Raw genomic sequence first — 21186 nt, 5'->3', positions numbered from 1 at the left:
AAAGGTTGAACAGGTGAGATCTTTAAGTTCGATAACCTGATGTTTACAGATCACAAATCTTCTCTGTAACCACAGTTTCCCACCAGGAGTTGTAACTGGAAACTCCAGGTCCTTGCTTCAAACAAACACTGTCATTTCACTCTGTGTTAAACAGTGCTTCAGAGGAGAAAAGCCTCCGAGGGCAAGGACTGCATTCTCAGGGCTTCCTCTTAATCTGCTCCTAGTGTCCCCTGCAGAGGAGAACAGCTGACTGGTATTGTTTAGACCTGCTGCAAAGCCGATCAAGATACACGAAACTCATCTTCAGTGCAGTCTGGCTGCCTCGGTGTGCCAGCTCGTGGAAACCATTGTGCAGACACCCTCTCTATAGAGGGCGAGGGGAGAGGCAATCTGCACGCTGCAATTACTGCTCAAGCCTGTTCTGTGTTTGGAAGTAATCAGGGTAACTGCTTATAACATGGGAGGCCATCCAAGTACTCTTCTGTTCAATGAAAACCAGCTAATATGTTGAGTGTCAGTTAGTAGTGGTAGACACAAAATAGTTTCAGGTTTTTAAAATGTTTCAGAACCCCAGCAGAATGAGATCTCTGGTTGTTGGTAATGACTGGAGAACTGTGCAGTGTGTGGTAAATGCCAAATACTATAAAAATGCTATTACTTTGAATTTCATCTTCAGTGTTTCAATCATTCTTAGGTAAACAAGGGTAGCAGTTGATAAAAGATTGGAAAAAGAAGTAGTAGACAACAAGCTGCCCTTAGTATTCTGGAGTGATAGAAGGAGCTAATGTGGCCTCTGGATGTATAAAGCATGACTTATGGTAAGCAGGCAGAGAGAGAGGAAATTTCTTTCAAGCTTTGCAGGTATATTTCATATATCAGTAATGGTCTAAACTTGTTTAGAGTGTGAGCCACACATGCAGTTAAATCAGAAGTTTCCGCAGTTACCATCCGAGAGTAAAAGTTGAAAGAGTGGCTGTACTCCATTACAAGCATTAGTTAGTTTTTTGCTACTGTGTAGTAGATATAAAATAGACTTCGTAGCAAAAATCAAAGCACATACAGTAATTCTCTTTAAGTCAGGTCAGTTAGTTCCTATTCTTCCAAATCTTGTAAGACTTCAAAAAGGCAGGATTGAAAACCTGTAGCATTTCCGGGCTGCAGGATGCTGACTCCATGCGCCAGATACCCAAATGAAGCTTGCTATGTTCAATATACAACTAAAAATGACTGTGCATAATTTTATTGTGTTTAAGTGTAAAGTTTTTGTGGTCTTTACCCAGGAGCAAAATAAAACTGTAATGGTAAATAATTTAGGAATTATTTAAGGCCAAGCATTATGCCATGTGATTACTCAAATAATGTTGCCAACCCCCAAGCTCACGTAGGAAACTTCTTTGGAAAGTGTCAGAAGACCAAACTATACCCTCCCCTCATGAACATTCACAAAGAGGATGACTGCTGAAAAGGTTACTGTGCAGAACAAGGAGATAATCCTGTACCTCTTGTCAGCAGCCTTGATCAGAAGGGCTCCCTTGCACTCCCATTAAACCTCAAGGGGGCACATTGTAACTGCTCTGCAGCAAAGCCCCTTCTCCACGGGTATCTCTCAGAAGGAATGCCTAGTCACAGATGGAAGCAACAAGTGGGAATCCCTTTATTTCATAGCAAGTTACTGGTATTGATCTCAACACAGGACAGAGTTTATTTTTCCAGTTATTTTCTTTGCTTAAATTGGAGAAAGTTGGAGCCAATTGCAATGTACCTAATGCTAAATAGACATCTTTCTAAATAAACCTATAGCTTACTTATGTTTGTATGTTATATAATCACCTTTCCTGGGTATGCTTGCCACAATGAATGTGCATTTTCTGGGAAAAAGTGTTTAAACTGCATTCATATGTGTATGTTCTTCATAAGCAGCCTTTTTGTCTGTATTGGCAGGTTTCACCAACCCATAATCGTCCTGCAGGGAGTGGAGAGCAGAAACAGTCCCATACAGTTCTTTCGTCACCGCCTAGAGTAGCATTTGGCTTGAGGTACGGGACCATTAGCTCCTGCTGGCACATCAGCAGCCTCAGAACCTGGAGGGCATTCAGTAAATAAGATATCAGTGGCCAGAGAAACAGGGAAGGCACACCACCAACCCCACTTGCAGTTGTCAGGCAGTTTCTTACTAGGATGCTTCAGAGTAACCGTTCAGAATCTATTTTGCTTTTCATTACCATCAGAGGTAAAGTTCAGGGGAAGAGTGAGGTACTGCAAAATTAAAAAGGCAGACTGAAGCAAAACTGCATGCCTTACACCAGGCACGTCTGGAGTTCACATGCAGTCCTAAATTTATCCTGTAAAGCAATGCTGCCCAAATCCACTGCCCCAGCTGAAGCATCCTAAAACTACATGGGGTGGCTTTGCTTTTTTCCCTGAAAGGCTGGGCCATCTTACATGTTCACCACCATTCAGTCAGAATGGTATTTGACTTCAACTGAATTATAAAAAAACATATCTCGCAATAGATTAGATCAAGGCAAAGCTTTTTATGCCTTGTCTTCCTAGACATAAGCTACATTCACTTCCATTAAAGTTAACTGATGTTTGACCAGAATCTACTTTAAAAGTGTTCAAAAATTATGTTAAAAAATCAAACTGTGATGCTAAATTTCTTCTGGTAAAGAAACTCTTTATTTCTCCCAGTCTTAAAGATGACTATACCCTAAAATGAGACAAAAAAAGTTTTCATGCTTTTGATTTTCTTCAGGACTCTCAGATTGTTGTGTATGCTACAAACCAAACTCAGAATCTTCCCCAGTTCATGGATTGTGCCCATTAATTAATGATCAGTAATCAGAAAATGTGTAGGCATGCAAGAGAGGAATCACCAGGCAATTCCCACATGTGCCATGCAACATGTAATACCTGTATTAAACAATTCTGTCAGTACAATTATTTCATTTCAAGATGCCATGACAGCTGGCACTGCTGTAGTGAATGTTGAGTTGCTTGGTGAAGCATTGCTCCTCAGGTTTGCTGGCTTGCTGTGTATTGAATACAGTTAGTTGGATCGTTTTCTAAACTTGAGAACTTTTGAGTGTGGTCGTAAGAGGGAAAGCAGGACAATTTTTATAGCTGTAAAAGCAGGTGCTGCCCGCCTTGCTGGCTTTGGGGACAACAGAGAAGGAGCACATGCAAACGTGCTGCAGGTGAGGGTAAGGGTTAAAACTTTTCACTCACTTTGTTGTTTTTCAGTCAGTGAGCTCAGAGCAAACTGTGCAGGAAGGACTGGCAAGCTTAGGAGCTGGTAGCTTTTCTCCCGTTTGGCATGGCTGCTACCTGCTGGTGGTCAAGATCTGATGCTACAAGCTATGCCAAGTATTTTTACCACAGCTCTGCAGCACTTCTGCCTGACGTGACCTGGCCTGTACTGTGGAACAGCTATGACTGTCCATCAAGGCATTTCATGTGGCTAAACTACAATTTATTAGTCCAGGTTTAGTTGCTGGCTAAAGTCAGGAGAAGGCTCAGCAGCTGCTGCACAGGCTGTGGAAGCCAGGCGAGGAGAAGGCCTGGTCCCTCAGAGCTGTGGAGTCACGGCTATGACTGTCTGTCTGCTTCATTAGCTCCCAGCTGACTTGAAAACAGCCCAAATCCCCGTGAAACACCCAGGGCTCTCTGCCTGCTGCACTCCATTGAGATTGTTGTCCTGATTTTAGGGTGAAAAGCAATGCTACTAAAGTATCTCCTTAACGAGCTTCCCTTTCTCTCTGACAGGAAGCCTAGAGGGGAGGGGAAAAAGTGTCGGAAGGTCTATGGGATGGAGAACAGAGATATGTGGTGTACTGCCTGCCGATGGAAGAAGGCCTGCCAAAGGTTCATCGACTAACAATTGAAATTATGCAGAGGATTTGGGGATGGGGGAGGACAACAGCAGAACCAGATTGCTGCAACTGCACTGTATCACTTCCCATTTTCCCCTCCAGTGATGTGGTGTTGGGGGCTTTGGGTTTTTGGGATGTTTTTTGTTGTTTTTTTTTAAAGAGCTTTGTATTTCAAAGTGAAGCACTTGTAGCCAAGGAGAAGCACTAATTAAAACCTGTGTGGAGCAATAGCGCAAAAAAAAAAAGCAAAACCAAGAACATACAACAAAATTCTGTCTTAGTAAGCATGGAAACCAGAGCAGCTATTAGTGTTTTTCTGTAAAAGAAAGGAAAAAGTTAATTATTTTGCTAACTCCGTGAGCTACTTGCTCCTTAGGATAATTTTTAACCATTTCAGTCTCTGTGCTGTGAACATCTGTATCTGCTAAACTGATCAAGTTTTCTGTTCCTGAAACGAAGATATCTTTTTGAAAGCTTTCTAATAAACACTTCAGAGTCGTATAAGCTACAGTTTTCTCAACAAAAGCTGTACTGAGACTGGATACTGCTAAATAATTCTCCTGATATGAATGATCATTAATATATTTTTGGAAAGGGGATGTGGGGAGGAGTTGGGATTTTCGTTTGTTTGTTTTGTTTGTTTGCTTATAGGGGAAAAGCAAAATCTGAATTTGCAAGAAGGACAAGCAATGCTCCTGGAAGATTTTTAAACCAGTCACAGACCAGTGGAGTGGAACAAAGTAATATAAGTACCAAATTGGATTTTGACCCTCTAGAGGAAGAAAAGCAGCAGTGTAAAGTCACCAGCAGATATTGTCACGAGAAGTTGAGAGAAGAAAGCCAGTGATGCTTGACTGAAACCCATAAGAATATATTGGCAGTCCAGTAGCTTTTCTTACCACTCTCCCCTTTCTGAGAGAGTATGAACAGTAGGACCAGCACGGCTGTTGCTGCAGGAGGCCTATGAAGAACTGGTACTTGCAGCCACTATGATTATTTGTAATATCTATTCAGGGACATGATCCAGCCCAGCAGTTCTGCTTTTGCTTCCTTTTCTCTTATTTGAGAGATATTTTTTTTAGATAATGGTTTGCTCAGCTTTTTTTTTTTTTTCTGTTAAAGCTACTAAGATTTATTTGATGCAAAAAATTGGTAAAGAAAATACCCCCTTTCCACAACATCATCTCAGAAAAAGAAGTACCACAGCAAAGGAACAACGTTATTTATGGTAAAAATCAATTTCTTAAATCATTTTGTTATACAAATGAAAAAGTCTCTCTGCTTGCAGTACTTTGATAGATTTGGATCATTTACTTTCTCTGTCCATTAGGAAGTACGCACCAGAGTGCGGCAAGCTGGTGTTCTGTCTCAACTTGTATCAAATTACTGTTAATTAATGATTATTTCAGAGCAAAAATAAAGTAAGGATTTACTAGGAAATGAATGTATATGGTTAAATAATACTTGCCTATAAAAGAAAACAAGACATCTTAAAAAAATCAAAGACACAGAAGCAAAACTTTGCCTATTAATTGCAGCATGAAGGGCTGCAAATGCCTGGGTTATTTTTTTTCTTTCATAATATTCTAACCAATTAAAATTAGACCAAATCTTTTTCTTCATTTTTTTTTTTTTTTAAATTGTCTGAGCTGGCTTGTTCTCAGTGAAATAAGGGAACTTTTAAATATCTGAACAACTTTCTGAAATCTGGTCCAAAGTTCAGTTGATAGCTTTATTAAGTGTGCAGTGCTGCTTGTGCCTGTGTAAAAGCACAGAATAACAATGCAGTTGTTTGGAATATACACTATGGATTCAGTAAGGTAGCATGGAAAAGAAAAATCTATAATAGGAGATACTGAAGGTTATCATCTGATTTTCTGTGAACAAGTTAATTGGGCAATCAGGTGCCTAATTTGAGCATGCTATTTCTGCAGTTATTTACAGTTGTGTAATTTACATGCACAAGTGGCAAGATATGCTTGCATGCATGCAATTACTTGATTTTTTTCCCAATTGTGTTCTCTAAGTCATTAAGAAAAAAGAAAAATAGACTCTGAAAGCTAGTAAGACCCTAAAATATATACACATATATGTGTGTATGAGTATTTTTGTATGTGTGTGTATACATATATGTAAAACTATATATTATATAGTTTTATATGTGTATATAAAATCTGGAATCAACAGGGAGGAGAAAGATTGTTTTCTTTACAAATAGAAAAAATCAAGACACTAAGGGTCAGTTGATATACATAACCACTGTATTATCTTCTTTCCTCTTAGTAAAATGTGGGTCGTGGGTTTTCTTTAGATGTTGTATTTTTTCAGCTTCCATAGTAAAATACCTCATAGTAATTCACAGACATTTCATATTCAAACACAGGGCTTACTGGTGGTGTACTTACTTTGATAGAACTTAAAATATTTAGGACTTTTCCAAGATACTCCTGCCAATTTGCCCCCCCCCCATTTTTACAAGCACTCCAAGACTATAAAGCATTCCATGATTAATTTGACTGTTGTCAGACTAACAGTATTTGCCTATATATTTGTTGTTCCCCTCCTTTTTGCTTTGGAGGATTTTTTTTAAAATAATGTGTCAGATTGTATATTGTTTCTATAATGTCATGGCATTGTGAGCACCTTTCCCAAGGGCACTTTATGAATTGTTGTAATAAGATTATTCTTTATGAATTTCTGCACAGAAGAATGGTTTTGTCACCAGACCAGATTGCCCTCTGGTACAAATTGGATATGGATTATGTAAAGGACAAAAGCCACAAACCATCAAAACAGGAGAGAAAGTTGGTGTCAGCAAGGCAGAGGGCAGAAAGGTACTTGATAAATCCTGCCAGGACAAAACTAAGTTACCAGTATTTTTACACGATCTTTAATCAGCAGTTTATATTAAATCAGTTTTGGATCTTATGGCTGTGGCATTTTGATTCATAAGTAGGCACTTCTGGAGTTACCACGTCTCACCCAAGGCCACAATAGCAGGACAGCACGGCTGTCTGGGCCTGCACCAGTGGCTTTGTGTTTTGAGCTCCGATCACTTCATGTCACATGAGCACTTCAGTGCCCACCGAAATCCCTTCATGATCCTGACACACCTAGGAAGGACAGAAATGTCAGCAAAGCCTTTCCTCTGCTGGCAGTACTGAGCATAATCTGGAGTAACCTCTTCCTTTTTTCAGTCTCTTGCTTCTGTGTTGCTTTGAGCTGCATTGCTGTCCTCCTGACACCTGATTTATCTCGCACATCTGCACTGACCTCTCCAAAACAGTCTGATTTCTTTGTTTTCCCAAGGAAGAGCTAGCCTGAATGCTGTGGTCATTTATTGTCATCAGTACATGCCAATTCCTCTAGTTTCTGTTTCTCTGTGGGAGGTAGGTCATTGTCTCTGACCTCCCAGGGAAGTCAGAAGGAATGGCCTGAGCACATCGCCCAGTCTCTGTGTGCTGCAGGGATTTGGATGTGGGTTCATATATGTTGAGAGCCAGAACTTGATATAAAAATGTAAAGATCTGTTTTATTGTTACTATTATTATGTATTTAGCCACTTCTTGATACTGGTAACAGAAATTGCCAACATCAGTATCAGAGGGGAGATCAACTGTATTAATCCCGAATATTTTTCTTTAGCAGTTTCCTTATTAGAACAAAGCTATTTCCCACTTCTCCATTCCCCCATCCCCTGAAAGATCTGTAAAATGAGATCATTTTAGAAGTGGAAAATTTTAATAGCAATTTTAATATGGGACTGTGCTCCAACTGCTCCTGTATGAAACTGTTGGACTTTAAAACTCAGATCATCTTAGTCATAAAATGGTTTCCACACAGAACAATGTGCCTGATTCTCTAGTGCCTTGCACAAATGTAACAGGATATACAAGATGCAAAAGTGAGTAAAAACTCTTCTGTTCCAATCTGGAAGTTTACACTTACTTTTAACCAATACCAGTCATCACCTAGCATGTACCTGTTGGCATGTTAGCCATGCTTGTGCTAATAAGCTGAGCAGAATGCCTGTGTGTCCAATTACTTTTTCCAAATCCTTAGCCTTGTATCAACGTTAGCTATCTAATTATCTACAAGTTCCTTGCAGCTGTTCACTTTTGCTGACATCACTGTCTTCATTCCTTCTCCCTTTTTATTTTTAAGATAATGACTAGATAGGCAACACAACAGGAGGTAAAGCTTTAGCCAAAAGCTGTTGCAGAACCTGCATGTTGGAACAGATTCCAGCTGCGTGCAGTGTCCCAGATGTTCTTGTCCCTGACTTTATTCTTCTGACCCAGTGAGTCAGGATGTTTTTCTATTGGTTGCTGTGGCCTGGGACCAGCTAAAGCAGCCCTACTGAGAATCCAGGACAATCACTGTGAATGTGGCAATACAGAGTGATTTATTTCTTCCCCTGCCTGTAAATATGTTAGAACACCGTGTCAGAAACAGGACATGAAATTAGAAGCTTGCTAGCCATGTGCAGAGACATAGGTGGTTGCCAGTGAGGCTTCTTTTTGTTGGGTCAAACTATAGGCACCTGCTGGAGAAAGTTGTGCTGCACTTTTTTTTAGAAACACTTTGATATGAAAACATTTGTCAAGTCTCATCTTCGTCTTATATTTTATTCAATCTTCCTGTAAGATGGTAGCACTGGAACTGAAACCAGTGTGGAGTATGGGATTTAACCTGCATTTGTCGGGATTTTTCTGGTAGATAACTGGACAGTTGTAAAGCATCATAGTGTAGATTTTGTTCTAGTGTAAGTTCAGCAGAGTTTTATGGCACCTTTAGAAAATAGCTAGAAAGTAAGTCATACGTCAAAATCAACCAAGCTGAGGGTTTAAATACGTTCTGTATCTGCTAGCCGTGAGCAGCCCTTGTCTGCATCCCTGTGGAGCTTGAAAAGCTTCAAGCTTGCAAAACAGCCAGTGTGTACACCTGTGGTTGGTAGTGCCACCTGAGCTGCCTTTTCCATCTTGCACTACAGTCGTTTTGCATCAACCATGCTCTCACTTCTGTCAAATGTGGGATTTAAGGAGTGTACATCTTCCACTTGCAACTTTTTGAGTTTATTCATCAATACAAAAAGCAGTCATCATGATTTTTGTGCTTCACACAGACCATTTGTAATAGCAATCCAGAAAGACCCTGAGAACAGAAATCAGCCTGTTTCTGATGGCACCAGGCAGAAGAAAATACAGGTTGCTCTGATGCTTGCTCCTGCTCACAGGTACAATTCATTCAGCTGATGAAATGGAAAGGACTAGATAAATTGACAAGCCGGTGTTCTGCTGGTTTTTTTAACACATCTTAACACCAGGAATGATTCTCCTTACGTGTTCTGATCTGAATGTGAGGTCTCTAATATACCCTTGAGGGAAATGAATTTAGCAATAAAAATACTGTTTCAGCTTCCTGCTATTTGGGCACATACACAACATTGTACTCATGAGGTGGTGTTTCAAAATTAAATCCAAATTCTTTATGTGATTCAATGCTAAAGATGGACTTAAACATTAAAAAATGTTTGAATATTAGTATTTACTGTTTGCCAATTCTCTTAAAAAATTCAGGTTTGATTTTGAAGTCCTTATCTTTGTATGCGATACCGTGCAGCAATTAGTATATGATGTTTAATGTCCAGATAAACAGAAATTACTAAAATGTTTGTAGAAAGCTGCCATGGGAAGACAGGGAAATAAGAGATAGTTAATACAAATTTCCTCAGGGAACATGAGAGGGCTGTGAAGGCAGGATGTGGGTTTATTTGAATGGAAGATTGCTAGGAAATTGAATTTTTTTCTATTTTAGGCAAAATTAAAAGAGCAATATATCAGTACTTGAATTATTAAAATGAGAATGAAGCACTAATTGATGAACTTGATCCTACTTAATGTTGTAGCTTATAAAAATATAGAAAGTGAGCTTGAACCATAACCTAATAAAAATGTAAATCTATACATTTGTGTAAATCTTTTTAGGATCTTCTGTAAATATAAAAGCGTCTTGTTTATATAGTTGCTTGGTCAAAGCATGCTTTGTCTGTAATTGGATTACTTCTTACCAAATGACTTCAGCAAGCAAAAAAGCATTATGTCAGCACGATATCCTGGAGAGTTGTGTAGTACACTTTGAAAAGGGCTAATTAAAATTTAAAATTATTTAAATAATAATTTAATTATTTAAAATTAAAAAGAAAACATGCCACCACATTTTTTTTTTCTTATTTGCAAAGGTATCGGCTTCTGTAAACCCAGGGTTTTATCAAACTGTGTTAACTAGAATTTTGAAATTCTTCAAATCTTGAAGATTCTCAGTTTTGCTTTACTTTTACACAGAAAAATAATTTTTGATCCATAGTCGTTTTTTCCTATCAACTTTTTCCCGTGTCCAGAGATCCATGCTGCAAATTCCAAATGTGTATACTGAAGTGAATAAAAATCAGGATCTTCAGTATTAGGACCTAAAAATGTAAATAGCACTTACATGGTATCCAAATTCTTAGTATCAGTATTTAACTGTAGTAACTAATTCTTACAGTGATGCCAGCAAATCTTTCGGGGAAGGGGAGCACATAATCTGTAAATTAGGAAGTATGGCTGTGCAGAGGTAGAACTACTGGTACTCAAGAATGAAGTGTAGGCTCAGGTTCATCAGAGCACTCACGTATGTGTTTACCTCAGCTTGCGGAGTTTGCTGATGAGACTCTCCGTGTTTCTAAAGTTTGGCACACATTTTTATGCTCCTGTGAAATCAGTCCTTAGCAAGAGCAGGTACTCTTATAGCTTTGTTTGAAATATGCACTTTGTGAGACAATCTATCTTTTCCTGGTTTTATGCAATTTACGTTGTATTGAGAAGACCAGACAAATTTAGAGAATTCTTTTTTTATTATTATTTTTTGCATTGCAAAAGGGAAAGTGAGAAAGAAGAGTAGTTCAGCTGCACATTTCAGCATTGCTTAGGTTTGTAAAAGCCGTGTATTTGCCATCAAACTCAAAGGAACTCATTTGAACACAAGCAGGTCACATTATATAAATTTATATCGTTCCATCTGTACTCCCTGTACACTCAACACTCCTCCAGGGAACTGGAGGCATAGGAGCTCTGAGTATGCAAGGAAATAAATGAATTTACCTAAACACTTTAGGAATACTGTGCTTTTAAACCACAAATTATGTTGTCTATACGTAATTTTTAGTATTAAGAGAAAATAGACAGTAGCCTTATTAACCAGGTGCAATACTTACAAAGGGCTAAATTATGGAAACAAGTGGTGTGTGTTTGTACATCACTGAAAAATGTGCACTCTCTGAAAACTGACTTTTATAGCACTGGGATCTTATTACCTCTCTGAAATTATAATGTTGGTGTAATATTATAACCATTTATTATACATTATGAAACAGGATTTGGGATTTCCTAAGAACCAAAAGGAGGAGAGGGGAAACTGTAAATCGCATAGACTAGTGGTATGTTGTTTTACATGGCAGAAGTAACCTAAAACACCTTTACAAAGCCATACAAGTTCTGGATTATGGAAAGAAAAAATCTCTTGCCCTTGGTTACAGACACAGTTTAGTCTGAAATTTCCCATGGTGACATGAAAATGCTTACTTCAATGTTCAGTGTTTGCTTTGTCTCTCGCATTTTCTTACTGGATTTTATTTGTATTCTGATCATGAAAACATTCCAAATTAGCAGTATTTGGCTTGAAATTGTATTCTTTTGAAAATAACTTTTAAAATGGAGAGGCTTCTTCATTCACTTCATTCACTGTACAGTCCGAATGAGATCACACAACATGATCTGCTCTGACTTAAGTGGAGAGTTCATACAAGCAGAAGATTATGGGAAAATATTATGTTGAGGATTAATTGTTCAGTCATAAAAAAATTTGAACAGTCAGACTAAAAGTTCCACTCACATATTTCTTCCCTCCATCTGCACTGGGGGGTCAGTGGAGTAGGGCTGCCAAGTACAGTATATCTGGCTATCCTACTCCTGGAGGGGTTTGTTGGTGGGTTTTTTTTTTCTTCTGTTAGATAATGACACACACGTCATCTTCTTATCCCTCTTTCTTTTTTTTGTCTTGTGCTCAGAGTCCAGAATTAACTGAAAGCCAGAAATAATCAGATTTGTTGAACAGAAGGCTCTTTGGTTGTTTCCCTGTTTGACTTCTAGCAAAGGCGCCGAGGGACAAACTCGAACTTTGAGACAACTTAGTCAAAAGAGGCTTGAGCCAGTCAGGCAAGACCTGAAACAAAATTGCTCAGAATTGAATCCCAGTAGGAGGAAACTCGTCTGAAGTCAGTTACAGAAGTTCTGTGGTTTGATTTTTGTGGTGTTGGTTGGTTGTTTTTTTTTTTAAATTACAAGCCTGATAAGAAGTCTTGTTACACAATTAAGAGCAGAATGCAGATCATATAGTACTCCAAACAGTACAGATTTTCTCAAGAGAGTTGCAGTTGTTCCCGTGCTTTGACAAGGAGTGCTCACACGGGTAGTGGTTGTAGAGCAAAGGCATGTGCGTTTTCTTCTCTGTGACTTTCCAATGGAATTGGGAGCGTGAAATTGTGACTCTCCCTTTCTGAGTGCCTGAGGATTTTGCTGTTAGGCTTTGTGAGAGGGGTGGATATGTACCTTGGCACCTTTGCACAGCTGTTGGAAGAGTTTCTGGTAATACCAAAGTGGCAGTACTTTGGATGTGTCACTTAGTGACAGATTTAAGAGCTGTTAAGCAAGTGGCATTCAGTCTGTAATCCATCCTACTGATGGATACTGATACCAGGCCCAGGGAGAGGGAGGTCTCTCAGGATAGCCAAGCTTCTGTGAAGGGAGTCACCACCATAGTCCATGTGCTGTTGGCTGGAGCAAGTGCTGTCTTTGTTGTGTCTAGCTTGAGGGAGGTTGGTTATCCTCACACACTCATGGCATGTTCTTAGGACAGAACAGTCTTTTGAAGAATATTCTTGTTTTCAAAGATTAAAATAAAACTGTGAGTGAACTTTTATGTTGAAGTCACTGAATAAATTACAGTATTGTCAATGTTGAAATCAGAAGGGGTTGTTTCACTCCTTCCAGACCCATGCTGCAGCTCCCATGGGGGCTCTAACAGAGCCCTGTAACCTTAACCAAGTCTTTTTCCCAAAGATTTGCTGGAACCCAGCACTGAGCCCTAAACTGAGGCAAATGTGAGTTTGACCCCCATGTAAAGGAGGTTCTTTCCAACTCTTTCACAACTCTTATCCTTTCTAAGTTAGTGTTTTATTAGTAGACCTTTATAAAGAGGGCATCGCCTCATCACTGTTCCAGGGGCATTTCTAACATGGCACCAGCCACCCCTGCATTTGCAAGGAGCCAGATATTATTTTTGTCAGTAGAGGTGTTTGGGGAATATTATTTTAGATTTAGACCTCTACACTTCACCTAACACTGCAGTTCACAGCATATTAAGTTGGCATAAGCTTGTGCTGCTGTTGAAGAAGCTCTTCCTACCCACCAGAGAAGTATCCCAGGTTATGCCTAAAGCATACTGCCTGCTGGGTTTGTACCTCTGCTCTTTCATGTGGCAGGCATGATAATACTGCCTTTATCCCACCCTGTCTTGGCTGGGGTCTCATTAAGATCTTATAAGACCTGCTGCCTACATTGTTCTTCCTTTTTTTCCTACCAGTCTTGTTTCAGAAAATATAAAGTAAATTTAAGTTCTTTTAAAAACATTTTTTCTGGATTATTATTTTTAGAACCAGAGCATTTCCTCTTTAACTTCAGTGTAAAATTGCTGAGCTTTTAATTTGCTCTGCATTGCACTTTATATATATTTTTCACTTGTTGGGCCGTGTGTTTTTGATATATTAAACAATAAAGGTTTTGTTAATCTAGATTTAACTAGAAATTAACCATGAAAGTAAAATGTTTTTATAAAATTGCGAAGTCCATAACATGCAGCAAATAATATGTTTAGATCAGAGACATTTTTAATGATACATTGAGAAATACTATACCTCTGAAATTTATTACCATTTGGTAAATTCAGTACATTAATGGATATCATGATTTAAAACAGAATATGAATAAGCAGGAGACGAAGTTCTAGACATTGAGTTTGCTTGTAGGCAAAACCTGAATTAGTTTAATTGATAGGAGTTTTAAAAAAAAATCAGCCTAGTGTAGTTTAAAGATGTGTGGAACTATTTAATAGGCCAGTTTAAAAAGAAAAAAGCTCACAGAAAAGTTGAAATTAGTTTAACTTAACCACCAAAGAGCTGTGTTCTCCACTGTGCTAAGGCAGTGCTGCCTAGTGGGTGCCTGTGAAGCTCCGTAGCCCTGCAGGGGCTGAACTCGTGCAAGTACAAGGCACCAGCAGAAGCCCTGTGCGAGTATGGATTTTCCTGCTTTAAACAGCAGCGCTCCAAGCTGTTACACTTACAGGCCCACTGCCAGGTTGGCAGTGGTACTTCCATTTGGTTTTTCCTGCCTTCATCTGCACTAATTTTGGGAACTAGTATCCTAAAGACAATCCTTTTGTTCCTAAATGAGCTAATGAAGAACTCATCTTCCCTCTGGTTTTGGTGTTAAACTTGAAGCCCTAATACTACTGCATGTAGTTTATCTTAAGAATTTGTAGATGCCAGTTTCAGCGCTTTAAACAAAGAGCAGCTACTTTGCCTCAGCACAGAATCCCTTCAAATCTTGTGGAGTACCTTGAAAAATAAAGACCTTTTTGACTTTTACCTCGTACCAAACTCTTTTATTCCAAATCACGCCTAAAAAAGTGGGGAAAACAAAGCACATAGTAGCGAAGGCAGCAATGCGATACTTTCTTCCCAGCATGAGCCCTTCCTGGGCTCCCCTCTCCCAGGTTGATAAGTGTGTGTGCACAGACCATGCACAGCTTGGAAGTCCTGTGAAATCCCTGCAAAAGCTTTTAGTTGGCCACCTCCCGGAGTCCTCAGTACCTTTTAAGAGACTTTCAGATTTTCAGCTTTCTCACTTCTACATCCATACATAAAAGTAAAAGCTGACTGCTGCTCCAATAGCCTGGCTGCAGTCTCACATTGAGCTGCAAATACATCATCTTGCCATTTTTAATCAACCTGCAGTTCTGCCTGCAAAGGATGGGCATGATCCAGGTATTTCTGCATGCTGTAAAGCTGTTGTGTCCTTTCATGAACCACTGGGAGTCCCTGGAGGGAGGCAAGTGCACTGCCAGTGGTGTGCAAGCTTTGTGCGTGACATTGGCAAGCACCTGATCCCTGTGCTGAAGAGAAAGCATAGGCTGATATCCCCTGTGCATCCTACCACGGAGATGAGGCCTGCACAGCACTGCTCAGGTCTTGGAATTACAGGGAAAATTAAGCTTAAAGCCTTTGTATCAGCACATTGTGTCTCTGAAAACTCTGTGTTCAGCTGAGGAGCAAGAGCAGTGACAGGCCTCCAAGGTGGTGCTCTGTTAGGCAGCACAAATAACAGCTCTGTTGCCTGACTGGTTGTTGTATTTCCTTGTATGTTTGAAGGAAGGCTTAGAAGAGATGATGTTGTGTGTAGATGCTACTCCTTTGCAGTCTGGTTGGATTCTGCCCTCTGGGGGCAGCCTGTGGGCCAGCACAGCACATTTAGATAAGGTGCTTCCATGGACTTGAACATAGCAAAAAAAAATGGTTTTTATAAGAAGCAGCTGCTTTTTCTTTTCTGTTTCTTAAAAAACAAACAAACAAACAAAAAAAAAAAAAAACACAAAAAAACCCACCCCCCAGAACAAAATGCCACAGTTCAGGCCTTTTCCAGATTCCCACTGTCTCCCTTTAGCACTGAAAGCTGGGGAGAACTCCAGAATTCAGAGGACCTTGGCCATAACTAATCAAAAAGCCCCTGCAATCTATTGCTACTGAAAATGTTTTAGTGCTAGATCAAAACCACACAGACTTGGGCTCTCCAAAATTCCTCTTAAGAATTTTGCTGTTACTTCATATGAAAAAAACTGTTAAAATCTTTGTGTCTGCATCTGAGTCAGTTCTGCCTGCTGATCCAAGAGCATTGCAGTAGACTTCAGATATCTAGGGAGTCATTCTCAGTACAAGTCAGGACACTCCAAACATTTCAGATGTTTTTCTTACATTAAAAACATTGACAAAACAAGCAATGTGTCTATTAATGCCTAAAAGTTAATGAAAATAATTGAGTTAAAATACTGAGATGTATCTGCTTGAACTCGAAACTTTAAAGAAAGACTACTGAATTCTTGATTTGCTAAGCACAAGCTCCTGAGTTTTAATAATGCACTAAATGAGCTTTGGACAGAGTAACATTTTACAAAAATCAAGAAAGATTTTTTTTTTTCCCTCAAGTAATTCAGGTAATGAATAATTTGTTTCTGGTCACTGGGTTTTAGAATGAGTAAATCTCATCCTCTTGCACTTCTAATATTTATTGTTTATGTGGAAAAAAGTCTTTACTACTTTTTCATTTCCCAGGGAATGATCAGTTTGCTAGCTACAGACAATGTTTCTTGACTTTAGATTGCAGAATATGCTTTGATAATTTTACTTTTCTCCATGTGAATCCTGGTTCTCTGATTATTAGTTTTTTCTAGCTTCAGAAATGCTTTTGTGCGATTTCCATTGATAAGGTTGAATAAAACTTGCAAGAAAAAATCTAAGTCAATTCCCAAGTAAAAATTAAGTACATGAAACAACCATGAAGATAAAGTACCCTGAAAAAGTCAGTTCATTGCTGAATTAAATATTTATAGAACACGTTGATTAGCAAAGAGCAGTCATCTTTGTTAAAGTTACATTTAGTAGCAAACCACTGTGTTTTAGTAAGTGTCACAAGTGACAAAGCAATTTTTCTCCAGAAAAAGTGCAAATGGAAAACAACATTTAAATAGATCATTTAAACCAAGATTTTCTCCTTCTATTTAAGCCCCTCCTGCCTGGTACATTACTGTTATGTTCAGGGATGTTCAGGACAACAGACATTCCTCATGGGAAGCAGCTAGGTTCCAAAGTGTCCAACTGAATAAATGGGAAGTGAGCAAACTCATAGGACTTTCTAAATACTAGCTCAGGTATTGACAAAAAAAAAAAAAAAAAGGCAAAGAAATACTATTCACTACTGAACTAGAATTTCAGCAGTTTAGAAGAATCGTTTTTTGATCTAGCTCACATGCCATAGGTCAAACCAGGTTTCTGTTGGTTTGCTTGTTTGTCTTAGAGGGCTTTTACTTCTTAACCCTCAAAGCAGGGTATGTCTGTACTGAGATGACCATGATTGAATAGGAACCTCTTGAAATCCTAAAATACATTATTACAGAAACAACAGTCTTTGAATGAAAAACTACTTTAAATTATCTCAAAAAAGCAAAAAGCAGCTAATTCTCTATTTGGGTAATGCCATACAGCTACCATTGGCTCCCAGGCGGTGTGTTTAACGGGTCTCCTATAGCTTTGTCAGCTTGCATTTTTGTTAAAAGTAGATGGTAATTAAACTACATAGCAAAGAACCTTCCTTTGATCTTTGTAAATGAATGTATACATACAAACTATGCATTTTCACACAGCTGCATACTCTATCTTCAATAGGTTCAACTCCAACCTTTCCCCTAGGTTAGCAACCCCCGAACTTCAGGAGCTGGCGGTACTCCCATCTCCTTTAGCATTTGTTTGTCTCTTGACTTGTTTCTGCTCCCCAAAAACCCAAGATGCGGGAATGCTGAGCAGCAGGGCCCCAGGAGCAGAGTCGATGGGGACCTGTGGCCAAGGCCCGGACCTGGAATGCTCCGGGAGACTGCTTGGGACTCCCAGGCCCAGCATGGCCAAACACAGGGATGTGGTATCTGTGCTGGCTCTGCCAGACCTGCCCCAGCCCCTCTTGCTCAGCATCTTGGACACTGGGGCAGCCAAGTGGGACCAGCAGCTGCTCTCACACAGGGTCAGTAGGAGTTTGCAGCAACATTCGGTCAAGCTGTGCCAGGGAGGAGCCACTGCACCTGGGCTGGGACAGCGTTTTTAGCCACCCTACCAGCCTGGTTTCGTTCTACCCATCACTTCCCCATGCTGCTGTGCAGCACTTGGGAGGCATGGATGGCTCCTCAGGGGTTGTGGTCTTACTACTGAGACCTGCTGCCCTGGGCAGTACAGTGCTCAAAACACTCAACCCTTGATCCTGATCATTGCTCGGACTTCAGGGCTGGGATGTGGAAGGGATGAAGGATGAGAGCTTGGTTTTAGCATACCTTCTGTTGGAAGGGAGTAGGAAAGATGGAAAATGGATGTCTTGGTTTTAGCATACCTTCTGTTGGAAGGGAGTAGGAAAGATGGAAAATGGATGTCTTGTTCTTGTAGCTGGTGTAATTAAAGGAGAAAGATATTGCATGCAACATTTCTTACTTAAATTTTGAGTTGTTGCTGTAATATACATCAGCCCAATCTACAAAATGAATGAAATGTGTTTCTTACACTTTATCCTACAGAAAGAAAGACCTAAAAAGTAGAAGTATTGAGAATATCCTTGCTTTAAAATAAAGCAAGCCTGGAGTCAACAACAAAGAAAGATTTTGTTTATATGCAAACTATTTAAATATTTGATAGCAGTATGAAGGCAGTAGTATTCTTATCTATCCAGAGATGAGCACTCATCTAGGTTATGTTGAATTGAAAAATATTTTTGCAGTATGTATTTGTATTTGATGGGCTAAGGCCTTTAATTTTATATTCTTTACAAGAATTAGTGTGGCAATTATGTTTTTCCATTTATTGAGCTCCCTGCCCATGCTAGTTGTCCACTTGCATAAAGAATATTTCCACTACTTCAGAGGTTTTTGGGTGGTTGTTTTCAAAGGGGACCTGCCCCAGAGGGTTCCACAGGGGTGCCCAGCATGGATGGGAGACTCCCTGGAGCGGGGCAGGTCACCCTTACCAGGATGTTGCCTGTCACTGCAACACAGACACGGATTCATTTCCCTGCAATCTGCAACTGCCCAGTGGGCCCGGGGTAGCTCCAGCTGCAGTTCCTCAGATCAAAGCTCTGACTGACACAGTCAGACCTTTGCTGTCACTTACTATCACAAAGTTAAATTTTTACGAGAAAGAGCTTCCAACTCTGGCACTGATGGAAATACTGAATACTTTTAATATATATATATATTTGGAAAGTATTTGAACAAAGTGTTTTGTCTTTTTTTATACAACTTTTAGCCAAATAGAAGTATTCTGATTATTACTTCTGTGGATATCTGTCCACCTGTAAATAAGCTCATATATTCAGGTACATGAACCTGAAGGAAAAAAATAATAAAGACTGTTCAGTGGCTATGCGCTTTGCTAGCTCTTGGTTCCTTTGTACATAAGAGGTAACTGTTTAAATGTTGGGGGGGGGTTAATTTAATTGTTGTTCCTCTAAAAAAAGAAGAAGAAAAAAAAACTTTTGACTTTGTTTTCTCTTTTCTGAGTTAATACAAAGATTTTCTAACTTTTTACTGCAGAAATGGATAAATACCTGGTGCTAAGTGAATGTGAGTCAAACTGGCCATAGCAGGCACACCAGTTAGAATGCACTTTTCCTGTGGCACACAATGTATTTTCTCAGAAGGGACCTTCAAAGAACTGTCAGATGTTTACATTTCTTCTTGTTGCCCCAAATAGTTTTGAATATTGAAATAACTCCCAAAAATCAAGTCATGATCCATTACTGATGAGATGAATCCTTACATTTAGGTATCTATGACAGCTTTGTACAAATACCATTTTAGAGATAGTTGAAATATTGGGCTTTAATACTTTGTAATGCTTTGATGTGACAATAAATATGCTGTTGCTATCTAGTCTAACCTCATTGTAGACCTGTAACTCCTTGTTTATGATTATGTCATGGTTTGCACTGGCTTGAATTCAGCCAAATACTGACTGTTCAGCTGAAATACTCCGACTGTTATGATGTCCACAAAACCTTTATTAAATGCACTTATATCAGACTGCCGCGGAGTATGTCAAATTATTCATGTAATAAACCCCTTCTGTACAACTTTTGTTACTTGTTTATGTGAACTTCAGTTCTTTTACAGACATGAATGTCAGCGCATCAACCAAGGACCAGCTGGAGTCAGTGAGAGCCTTTGCATCGACTTCATTACAAACAGGACTGATTTCCTTCCCTTTGATCAGAAGGACAATATTTAGACACTATGAGTAAGACACACAGACAGGAATGTTAGAATTTTAAGTTTTAGCCCTGTGAATTTGAAGTGCAGCCTTTAGCTAGTGACTGTGGTTTGCCACTTCCATGCTCATGCTGGTCATCCTGGTCATTATGCTTACAACACTTCCCCTGTCCTGCTCTTCCCTGGTAGCCAAGGAGCAACATCCATGTGCACAACAAGGAACGTTCCTGACAGGCAAAGGATCATTTGACCAGGGTATGCCTTTCTCATGGTAAAGCTAATGAATCTACTGCTTGAAAGTCGCAAGTTGGAGAGACATTCCTGAAACAGGGAGTAGTTTCTTAAAAAAAAATAAAAGTATAAGCTAGTATAATTTCCGTCCAATTCTCAACTCCCCTTCTAGCTTTGTTAGGTCATATTTAGATTTTCCTTTGGCTAATGCATTCCTAACCACTGCTGCAATGCCAACTCCAATGTAAATAGCAAGGCTATTAAATTTAATGAGTGGTTTTATCACTCTTCTTCTGTTCACACTTTCCTCCCTTCAAGCAACACTTCCTCGCCACACACACACACACGCTTGGTCATCCATCTCCCGTGAAGATCTGTAAACTAACCTGTTCTCTAAGCCAGAGGCAAAACAGCTTGGGCCAAGAGGCCCTGCCCTGCTGCCCAACAACCTGCATGGGCGCTATAGCTGGACCTGTCCAAACCATCCCCTCCTGAACGTGCATTTGATCCAGCAGATTCCAGGCGCTGCTGGAGTGAGCGGCACACCTTGTAGCTTCTATTGGAGGAGCTGGTTGTCTTCACAGCCCCACTCCTCGCAGGCAGGTACCCAGAGCTGTCTGACTTGTTATCATTAGAGCAGGGAATCCTATGGGTGATTGCTGTAGATATAAAAAGGAAGGGATTTGAAGTCAGCAAGAAAGCATTTTTAGTCATACTTGCAGAAGTTCACAGAATGTTCTGAGTTGGAAGGGACCCACAAGGATCATCAAGTCCGACTCTTCAGTGAATGGCCCATCCAGGGATCAAACCCACAACTTTGCCTTTATTAGCACCATGCTTTAACCAGCTGAGATAATCTCATATTTCAGATTAAATTCCACTAATTAAATGTCACTTTAAGAGATAAGAATCTCTG

General features: G+C 39.6%; 1 protein-coding gene across 5 annotated transcripts in view; it reads left to right on the top strand.

Moving 5' to 3' along the window:
- ZNF704 (zinc finger protein 704) overlaps positions 1-21186 on the top strand; it is a 130456-nt gene that overhangs the window by 81722 nt on the left and 27548 nt on the right. For 2 of the 5 annotated variants that reach the window (XM_051770280.1, XM_051770268.1), the window contains 2 exons: positions 1942-2036; positions 3766-19853. The exons of 1 other annotated variant lie outside the window; for it this stretch is intronic. In XM_051770280.1, coding sequence (XP_051626240.1) covers positions 1942-2036; positions 3766-3877 — 207 coding nt within the window. In that variant the 3' untranslated portion in view covers positions 3878-19853. Of the gene's footprint in view, positions 1-1941; positions 2037-3765; positions 19854-21186 lie in introns of those variants that run through there. 2 more of the 5 variants (XR_007900282.1, XM_051770298.1) reach the window with 2 other exon arrangements.

Source organism: Manacus candei, unplaced genomic scaffold, assembly GCF_025592945.1.
Source record: "Manacus candei isolate 608988 ecotype Guabito, Panama unplaced genomic scaffold, ASM2559294v1 h1tg000008l, whole genome shotgun sequence".
Taxonomy (NCBI): domain Eukaryota; kingdom Metazoa; phylum Chordata; class Aves; order Passeriformes; family Pipridae; genus Manacus; species Manacus candei.
The sequence above is the reverse complement of the archived record's forward strand: the minus strand, read 5'-3'. Positions and strand labels throughout refer to the sequence as shown.